The sequence below is a fragment of the Labrus mixtus genome, chromosome 17, assembly GCF_963584025.1.
Source record: "Labrus mixtus chromosome 17, fLabMix1.1, whole genome shotgun sequence".
NCBI classification, from domain to species: Eukaryota; Metazoa; Chordata; class Actinopteri; order Labriformes; family Labridae; genus Labrus; species Labrus mixtus.
Window position 1 is genome coordinate 11,089,164 of NC_083628.1, and position 10,897 is coordinate 11,100,060.

Below are 10,897 nucleotides of genomic sequence, written 5' to 3' on the forward strand. Positions count from 1 at the left end.
GCATTCAATTGGATTCTGTGTTTTCTGAGCCCATATTTACTCCCTTTACAATAAGGCTTGTGTATTGTAAACCAAAACAATCACAGCCCCATAGAGCTAACAAAGGCTGCAGAGGGTTATCGTCACCTAGGAGTTTGTTACTTTCAGGGGCCCCTTTTTCTTGGTTATGTAATCCATTGTCCATAAATTTAAAATATCAAATTAGTGATAAGAGCAGCTGTCATTATTGGGCCTCTGGGCTGCAGAAGTATGGTATTCTAATATTTAAACTCTTGTGACTTAGTAAAACAAGAAATGGACCATGACATGGAATTTTCCCAGAAGACTTGCAGAACATCAACTATACATTGTAAACACACCTTAAGCTCCTGCTTAATGACACACTGTCTGCAGCAGCATTTACATATCTTCTTTGCACAGTGGAAACATTCTTGAGCACTTTGCTTATAGGTCAGTGGCTCTTTACGGTTAGCTTTGTTTACTGTAGACCCTCGGCTAGTGTTCAGGAATGCAGAACAGGAGGGGACGATGCACTATAGAGACCATCCCTCAAACCGTCCCCACAATTCTCCATTTAACCCAATTTTTCATCCCTTATTCTACATGATGCCTGTGTAAACATATCCAGGGCAAATTAGCACCATCTGGCACCGGGTGCATTGTTGTACATGGGAAAACACCAGGAGTCAAGCTCATTTGATAGAAACAAGTTTAATTTTTTAAAAAGTTATAAAATGAATATTGTACAAAAATAAAGTTTGCCTAGAGCTTTGGTTCTGAAACACGAAACAAGTGAGACGAAATGACAGGTTTTTCACAGAGGTGTGAACACAATGAGGAGTGAAAACGATTCCAATCCTTTCTTCAAATGGTAACACTGAGGATTCTTTTGCATCTGTACCTTTTTGTTTGATACCTTTTTTTATGAAAACCAGAGGACTTCTCAAATGAGAACAAACAGAGAAAAGAGCAAACGTTGATAAAGCGCAGCGGGCTGGTGGTCACAGTTAATTACAGTACATTAATGTATGGTATGGTATTGGAGGGTAGCGAGGCCCTTCGAGGCTTCTGGGAAATCTCCTAACGGCACATTGTCATCTGGAAGGGCTTACGCACAAATCAGTTGTTAAAGGGGAAGATGATCCAATTGATGAGGTATGCCTTGATAAAAGCAAGTTTTTTTCCCCTGTCTGTGTACTGTTTGGCCTAAATTCAGCTTTATGCAGTGGATTTGTCCTGTGTGTAGGGGGATTACACAGTAAAGCTGGCTTGCTTGCTGCTGGGTGGGCACAGATACCTTGGTCCCTAATCCGTGCTAACATCAAGACCTACCCGAGGGCTCTCTTTGTTCCACTTAAAAAGCTCCATGCACAGGGTATCAATGGGCACAGCAACATGCTTTTAAAGAGCTTTCTGTTTTCCTGGATGTATATTGTTGTAAAAATTTGGGAATATTCTTGGCTGAGCAAGTTATTACACGAGGAGAGCACGTTGAGCCTACCTCGTCTCTTCTGTCTGTTATTCCAAACAATTCCCTTTGTTGTAACGTATCGTTTTCAGATATTTACAACGAGTAGTGATGACAGCCGCTACAGTAGCTAGATCTTCCTTAAACTGCCTCCACCAAAATGCCTTTGCCCATGGGGATATTTGGTTAGGACTCATGTTAGAGGATCACTTTCAAATCCCCTTTCAGGGAGTAAGACCTGTCTGTCAGAGTCGAGACAGAAAACACGCAGTCCCGTGAACTTTAAAGCCTATTGGGACAGTAACCGCTACAAAGCCTTTGCTCAGACTTGGTGCAAGGCCAGATTGAGGTTTCGGATAACGTAACGCTAGTAGACGGGCATTCTCGCAGCTTCTGTACTCTGTGACTTAAAAGATGGATCCTCAAAGGCACCTGCAGGTCCTGAGGGAGACCACCACCTTACTCATGTTGACTCGTCATTTTAATCAAAGATGTGATAGACAATAAATCTACTCTGGACAAAGTTTTTGAAAGAATTTGAGAACAGTCCGAAAATGAAAAGCAGCGATGAGTCTTCTGGTAAACATACATATTTACAATGTTTCATGAGAAGTCTACATCCAGGTGCTGTGAGGAGAGCGCAACCCTGCAGCCCCCTGTCTTAGGGTGGTCAAACTTGCTAAAATGAGGTGAAATGTCCGATAATAAAATCCAGCAAACTGCTCATAAACAACACATCAATTCAGTCAAAAAAAAAAAAACGTCCATTGGTTTGTATATTAGGATCCCCTGCAGCTATTCTTCCTGGGGTCCACATTGGTCCCCTTCTCTGTGTCTCTCCCGAAAACCTCCTTTTACTTGGTGGCTAATGCTAATCTGTTGGACTGATGAACCTAGAAACCCTGGAATCTTCGTGAAGCAAGAAAGCAGTGTCAGGATGCGTGGGTGAGTGTTTTACAGTTCTGGGTCAACTTTTTCGACTATGCTTGAGAAAATGCCCCACTTTGGCACCATCCTGGACAGACAAAGCTTGAAATAAATAAGAAAAACAACTGTTTCTTTCATAAAATTGATCAAAATAAATAACAATAAGTTAATTCAATCTTAATAAATATACCTCTTACACACATGTGTATGTCTATATTTTGTATGTATATATACATATATATATATATGTATATATACTGTATATATATGATCAGGTTTTGTTTAGATGCATTGCACCCTAAAGTCTTTGCTGAGCTCCGGTGTGTTTTTTTCAGTCATCCCTTGGCTCTAAATGTTTATCTCGACATCCAGACAATGCAGTGGAAGTGATTTAGATGGCAGCTGAAAATACTCCTCGAATCTCTGGTTTGGAGTCATAGGAGCACACGATGGAAAAACAGATGTGCCATGGGAAAATGACCTCTTGTAGACAAACAAGCCCAACTTTGTCAGTTTTCTTCATTCACCCTTTTAGCAGATCTGGAAGTACAACAATAGTTTCTTCTGCAAAATGGTGCACACCTCGTACATTTCTGCATTTGTCTGATTGCAATCTGCAGTACTGAGCTGAGTCAAAAGTAGATGGTACAGTATTAGGTTCCTTTAGTAGCCAAATAGAGACAACTCACTCAGTTTTTGACCTTTGATGCCCATTGAAGACAGAGATTTCTGCCTTTGCAACATCAGATTGTAAAGGTGATCCTTAGTTTACTGATGCTGGTCATGTCTGTCATTTGTTTACATCCATGTGACTCCCTCAGACACAGCCACACTTCCTGGCAGAATGCTTCTTCAACGTGTGATACACAACATTGTCGTCCAAGAAAGACAAGTCATCGTCGAAAGCAATCGGTCGACAGCAGGTGCGCGAGGGCGTGTCCTTGTTCAGCTTCTTGTTGTGTGTGAGGTTGTTGAGGATTTTGTCATAGTTTGTCTCTGCTTCGGCACAGGGGCCACTGCAGTACCGGAAGATCAGCTCCTCTTTAGTCTGGTAGCCAAGCCCCAAGTCTGTCACGTTGAGGTGAACCTCCTTCAGCAAGCAGCCTCGAGTCTGCACCGATATTCTCTCCCTTCCCCTCTCGCTCCGTCCTCCTTTATTGCCTCGAGTCCCCCCCCGCCCGCGACCTCGCCTCCTGTCCCCATGTCCTCTCCCTTCTCCTCTCGTGCCTCCTGAGTTTGCTGCTCCCCTCTGTCTCTGCTCCCTCCGTCCCCTGGAGCCCTCTCTGGAATCTGATGATCTTCGGAGTCTGCCAATAGTAGCCTCGATGAAATCCATTACATCATCGAACTGCTCTGGATAGGGACCTGCGATGTCATCTGAAAAAAAACAGACAAAACAGATTCAATTACTTATTCAAACCATCATTTTAACTCAGATATGGACACTAAAAGTATTTTCAAAGGTGACTCCAATGATGTGCTCAATCAATGGTTTCATGTTGTGTAAGAATGTAAAAGGCAAATAAATAAAACTTTAAATATCTCTGTGAAACAAACAAATCCAACATAATAAAACTTCATGACTGTTGTGGAAACATTGCACAACCAAAAACAAGAAACATCTAAGTAATAAATTATCTTTATGATCAAGTTCAAAACCAATCATGTAATGTGAAAATAACATTTTATCTGAACAAAAGATGACATTTCAGGAAATGTGTTTTTTTTTTTGTTGTTGCTTTCTTTCAGAGAGATTTAAAAAAAAAAAACACCTTACCACTCATGACCGTCTGTTAAATATAAAGTATACAGTTAGCTTTGCTTAGCACAAAGACTGGAAATGGGGAGGAACCACAAGCCTTTGCTTTTCCAAGTTACAATACCGGGGCTCCAAGGAAAAAAGGTTAAGAACCACTGTTCTAAACGATTTCTTTGATTGCAGAAATTCAAACATGTCGATAACATGCAGATTTAAATAAGTGCAGTAGGACCAATAAAATTCAAAAATGTAACCCAGATCTGCGACACAAATTTTCCACAAAAGAGTGGTGTACTATGTTGTTGACGTACACTTATATAGTCAGCCAGCAGCACATGTTCTCAGGCTGACACAAACGCAGACAATGTCCATAAATACTGACAAACGTGCAGATGAGAAATGGTGCATGCTGATTTATAGATTAGTCTCGGCTGGAGGAATGCATAAAGCGGTCCAGAGTTGCTCATATGGATGTGCAGGTGCCCCGCTCTAACTCCTTCCGTGATGGCTGTTGGGGGATGAGATGGAGGTTGAAGGTCAGAGGGTGTTGTCCATTCCATTTTGAGAATTTTGTCATCAAAAGAAGAAGAAGAAAAGTTTGTTCCTCCTTAATGATGGGATGCCGGAAGACTTGATTTTCTTTTTTTTTATTAAAAGCATAGTGCCTCCATAAAGTTCCAATCATCTTGGAACCTGAGATGTTAAAGGACGTTTCGGGCTGTACAGCTTTAATAACCAGCCTTGCTTTCAGACACCTATTGCCTGTATTGATACAGTAGGCGAAGACCAATTACACCACCATTAGGGAGGTTGTTTTTCAGTCATTTAAACCTTTCACGGCTGTAATTTTAGACCTCTAAGACTTCAAAGGCCAAATAAATGGAAATCACATGCTCTGAGTCATTTAGACATTGCGGATTGAAGTCTGCTTGAAACTGAAAACATGCACCAGCACAGCCCTGCGCCATCTGCAGTGAGGAGCAACGAGGACTGACTGAAAACCTTGGACCCTCCTGTGTTACATGTTGATTCTATTACGGAGCAACGTCCCTCCCACTTCTACACCCGCAGGTCTGGAAACGCTGGACTGAATCATGAAGACATATTGTTCTGAAATGAATCAATTAGTTCGCCTCTAATCCCCATTACCTGCGTAACTCTGCGCACGTGAGATTGGATGTGTGCCTCGGTCGCACAGTGCGGCAGAGTGTGATGTCTGGCAGGTGGCCTTGTGGCTAACACGGCTTCTCTATTGCGGTGTCACCTATCTCTATCATCTTTTACCTGTTCTTCTTGCTATCTGATCTGCCTGCACTCTCCAGCTGATTGGGCCGCGGTTCGTGTATCAGGTGAGCCTGGGCCAATCTGTTTAGACACACCTGCCCTTTGATTTGGACACCTTCTATTGTATGTCTGCTGACAGGAAGGGTGGATACAGTGTGCAGCTGCTGACAGACTAGAGGGCTGGTTGAAAAAGGATTCAAATTGTGCCTTAATGATACGACTAAAGAGACATGTTTTTGTTTAAAATAATCACCAACCCACGAGCAGCTTTGGACAGAGAAAACTCACTAAATGCTTAAAAAAATATAGCCTACATTGGTTTTCTTTAAGATGATATTTTGCTGAAATATAAGTCTCCTTTTGAAGCTAATGACTGCAAATTATAGTTTAAGTGTTTAGGATGATTGGCTTTCACACAGTAATGGTTTCAGTAGATACGGCGGGCACACCATCAATGGAGAGGTTTTATATCCGTCATTTAAACCTTTCATGGATGTAATTTCAGTAAATAAAGTCTTAAAAATCACTAAATGCAACAAATAGCATTCGTTTTCTTCCAGATATTTCCTCACTAAAATATCAGTCTCCATGTGCGTTTGATAACTGAATACTTCAGTTTGAAATGTAAAAGAAAAGCAAGTGTTTCTTTGTGATAATGCTCAAACCTAAATATCCCTCCTCTCTCTGGCACTGCGGCGTCTTTTTTACACTATTAGTGCATAGTTAATGGTCTCAGGTTACAAAGCAGATCAGTGATGTCAACTTGGTCCAAACTGAATATGAGGTGGCAGCACAAACATTCGTCCAAATGTTCCATTCCTTATCTAGTTCTTGGCTGCGACTCCTTCGGTGTGAAGATGATACAGTGTCATGTTGATCCAAACAAAATAAATCCCTGCCCACTGTCACTGTTAAAAGGAACGTAAACACAGAACTCTCGCTTGGTGCTTCAAACTTTCCGGGCCCTTGCCAGCATCTCTGTCTGCCCCTGGAACTTCTTGTGACCTGGTTCAAACCATTTTCTCAGAGACACGCCATGATTTCTGACTTTTGGCAGACGGGTAGAGGTCATAGGTCATTGTGTCACAGAGAGGCAGAGGTGAACATAAACAAGGGAGTCTGGAGGGGTGGGGGGGGGGAGGGGGGGGGGGTATAGAGCTGTCAATGCCTTTTCCCCTGCTGCTGGCTTGTTTTGACATCAGCATGATGTAACACACAGCAGCCATAAAACACAAATTAAGATCTTCCGCCTGATAACCAGCTTGTCTGAAGAGCTTATCAAGGTAGGCCTCTTCTCTGTTGGCTCAATCCATCGGCTATCACTATACGTGCTGTTTGTCAAGTGTGATAAGTGAAGAAGAGCTAAATATCTAAACATTCAAGCCACAGTTGCCCTTGAGCTAAATGAACTGCACACATTTCATCCCAGTTCACACATCGCAGTTAATTAAAGATTAAAACAGGTTGAATCTCACTTTTTCCCATATGATTAATTGGTCAGATGCATGTTGGGTAAGAGATTTGTTTTACAAGCAGCATAAGTTACAAGTTGTTTTGCTGAATGACGCTGTGTGCCTTACATTGATCCTCCATAGAGATCTCCTGCAGGTTGTGGTCTTCACCCTGGAACGTAGGCTCTTCCTCCTCCGCGGACAAGGGAACAGGGTCACTGTAGCTGCTGGGGAAATAAGTCCTCTTGGCTGGGTATGTGTGTCGGTAGAGAGGCCGTGTAGCAACAGAGCTCAGGAGCAACAAACACGTGGCCAAAACATCCCATAACTTCATCTTAGACTCAGTTCCGATAAGGAAAGCTGCAAACAGAAGAGGATATTTGATTTGGGATAAAACTAAACTGATCATAAAAACAATTAATTAAAATTATATTATATATTATTATTATTATTATTATTATTATTATTATTGAGATGAGCACACTTCCAATGTAATGTAGGCCAGCCCTTGTTTAAAATGAAGTCAGCAGTGTGTGAAAGAGTTTAGCCACCCCTGACTCATTCTGTATTAATAACTGTATGTCATCATCTCAAGAGGCTGATTTGATCCTCACTTTGTCTCCGTCTCAAAGAAGTGTTGGCTGTAAATATAAACATCATAGTAAACGGCTCAAATTCCTCATATATTAGTCACAGTGAAAAATGACCCTATAAAGTAAAGATGCCCACAAAAACAAAATGAAAACGGAAGAATCATTGAGAAATGTATGCGTAAATTCGTGCGTAAAAGTACCGTTTTTAATATTAAAAGCATCGGCTTTAACCCTTGCACATGTGTAGTCTTTACAGTCGTCCAGGCCCACTGGGATTATAAAATAATACATTCATGATGTTGTACTATCAGTCAGGCTGCTCGTAATGAGGCACGGAGGGTGCGCCTCTTACAAAAATGCGCTGCTTAAAGCACGCACCAAAGCGTGTTGGCACCGATAGCCTAAATAATGGTGTGAGTTGGCCAGATGGCAATCCCCAAAGCTTACGTGACTCCGTCTAATGGCATGTTGAGTCTGCAGTAAACCTAAAGAGATACGCGTGGATAAATACTGGCCTTAAACATGCTATGCGAAAGTCCTGACAAGTATGTGTAAACCCTGTGTATGATACATTTATGTTCCCGTTGATATGCTAATTAATCAACAATTTCTTAATTGGGGTTTTGGTGCCCTTTAAGCAAATCATTTGAGGACATAGAATATTCAACTTTGACTTTCAAATGATAAAATTACTATGCATCACTTACCTTAAATATGGCCCATGCAGACCTGAAACTCGCTTGGCTGTTGGTGATCAAATGCAAACAGAAAACGCGACTCATTGAGTGTCCAAAGCTGAATCAGCTGCTTGAATCGTGTGTACAGCCACCCTCAAAAAATTCCCTGAAAACGAGTTCGAATTTTGTTTTGTGTCCCGGTAGGAAAAAGCTGAAATATCGCACCAGCTTGTCTTTCATACTCCGATCTAGTGCACCAACCAAACCATGCGTCTCCCCACACTTTGGAGTCCAAAGGTAGGTGTTGAAGAGAAGCGGACCAAGTGCCACTGCGCCTCACGGGGTACAGTTGCAGTCGCTGATTAATTGGATGCTACGTTTCCACGTTGGAAATCCGAGAAAGTTCCACCATCTCCGACTGAAAGGAGTCCAATGAAGACATCAGCGTCTCCGAGGCGCAAAGAGTGCACAATATCTGTCTCCCAGAGTGCATGAAGCGCTCGTCTGCCTCTTGAGAAAACACTTCAATCGTTGCTTAATCCAGAAATGCGTCAAACGCTCATAATCGCCAACATCTGACAATAACTCGACATGGTAAACAAGTCATATGAGTGTGTTGTGTCTCCATTTTCTCCTGGTCAGATACAGTCTATGTAGCTCGATGAGTTTCCTGACGCGCTGTCCTCATACTGGGACTGAATCCGGACAGATGTCTGCGCATAACACCGCAGCGGGCGCAGAGGGCAGTTTGGAGAGATTTATAGTTCAGTGCGCTCTGACGTTTGGGGCAGTTGGTGCCCGCCCCTCTTTATACCCCTGCAGGAGCAAACAGCGAGGAACAGAGGGTCGGCATATCTCTCCAAACCAACCCCTGGAGCCCACGTTTGGAGCAGCGCAGTTTTCAGATGTCTTGGGGATTATGTCACACATCCTGATGTCCTCGGATTAGATTTCAGTATGCGGAATGCGATTTGGAGATGTTCTGTTGCGATGCATGTTACTAACCTGATCTGCGCGCTCATGCGCAACGGTGTCAGGTTCCGTCTGTTGGCTACCCAATCTCAGATTTAAGAGTCCCACTTTACTTGCTATTTACTAGAACATATTTGTAAATATCCAAGGGGAGCATTTAGGGCACAGTGGACACTTTGATAGGCTGTGTCAGCCAATGTAGACACGTGTGATTTCTTCCTCTCCAAATTGACAACATAAATTTGTAACTCATACACACCTCAGAGCATCTGCTCATTCAATAAGCATTTTCTTGTCAAGGTGAGCCCGGGGCAACACCACACACACCACAAAAGAAGGAACTAACTAAACCGTGGCACCTGAGAAAGCCTTTCCATCACCCCTCATGATTTACACCCACCTTTCATCTCCTGCACAACTGAATTCCACAAGTAAACCAGCCCGTTCACAATTAAACTCATGTTGTGTTCATGTGCCAGAAGAGACCAGCTCCTTCCAACAACTAAACACTTGCCTTTCCAGGAAGCGTTCTGGTTTTAATTTGACACGTTTAAATGCTGCTAAAGATGGCTGTACAATAAAAGAACTGAAATCCCAGCACTGACACGTTAAATCCACCCTGACTTATCTGTTATTCAGTGGTTTTAAGGCTGATGTTTGTTTGCTCATGGGCTGAAATGTCTTGTCAATACATGTTTTTCTTCCAAGCATTTTGTGTGCCCTGCCCTTACTTTTAAGTATCTGCATGCTACTGAGCCAAGTCGTCATTGTATAGATTCCTTTCAGTCATGTTCTCACATGGTTTCTTTGCATTAAGCTCAATAAGCTGACAGCTTCTAATGCCGTGTTTGACATGAGGGAACCCTTTAACTTAATGGTAATATGTTCCAGATCCAGACATTAGTTACATTTAATGATGTCCACACTTATAGGATAACATATTTATCTCGTGATTTTGAAATGTGACCTGGATGTACAGTATATGAGCTGTTCTGTCATGACTGAAAGTGAGCCCAGTTCCTGTGATTTAGGTGTTACAGTGATCCTTCACATCAGCAGTCATAACTCTCTCTGCCTTCTAGGTCAGGGTAAGTAAACAACATCACTTCGTACACATCTGAAATATATGAAAAAAACAAATCAAATAAAGAGATTTCTTTAAAGGTTCCACACAGGAACATTGAACTGTTTTATGGGTCTCTGCTATGTTTTTTTTTCCGCCAGTGCATGCTGGGAAAGTCTGGCTCCCATTCACACTGAACAGGAACAAGCAGGTAAAAGAGAATGAATGAAAGGAAATCACACTTCTGTAAACAAACTCAAATGCATGAATGTAATGTGAACTGTCAGACATTCCATTAGAATAAAAAAAAAAAAGATTGAGTCATCAGAAGGCAGAGTGAGTGTTTTCAGACTTCTGTGGGATTCTTGAAGGTTATTTAAAGTTCAGAAGTGTCAGAGAAGGTAGAGCAGAGAAATCTAAAACTGTTCTGTCTACTGGTTCTTCTGATTTTTACACTCACTGTTACTGTACATCTTGGGTTAGAATGAGGGAATCACTAGCCGTTTAAAATAACGTTTTTTATTATTTTCTAACAAGCTCTCTGTCTAAGGCCTATTATGTATAGAAAAAAAAGATCAGTAAAATACGGGACGTGTTTTTATGCAAAGCTATATCACATGCATTATAAACGACACTGTGTGCATATCGGCTCCAAAGTTCGTCATGTTTTCCAAAGTAACAGGGTGTCACTCTTGAAACAAAA

General features: G+C 41.9%; 1 protein-coding gene across 1 annotated transcript; it reads right to left on the reverse strand.

Moving 5' to 3' along the window:
* Window positions 1-692: 692 nt before the first annotated feature.
* On the reverse strand, window positions 693-9,043 carry gdnfa (glial cell derived neurotrophic factor a). The gene is made up of 3 exons (XM_061061559.1): window positions 8,190-9,043; window positions 7,019-7,249; window positions 693-3,772 (listed from the first exon to the last, which is right to left on the reverse strand). Exons 2-3 carry the CDS (start codon window positions 7,221-7,223, stop codon window positions 3,213-3,215), a joined length of 765 nt encoding a protein of 254 aa, XP_060917542.1. The 5' UTR covers window positions 7,224-7,249; window positions 8,190-9,043; the 3' UTR covers window positions 693-3,212.
* Between the last annotated feature and the right edge of the window lie 1,854 nt (window positions 9,044-10,897).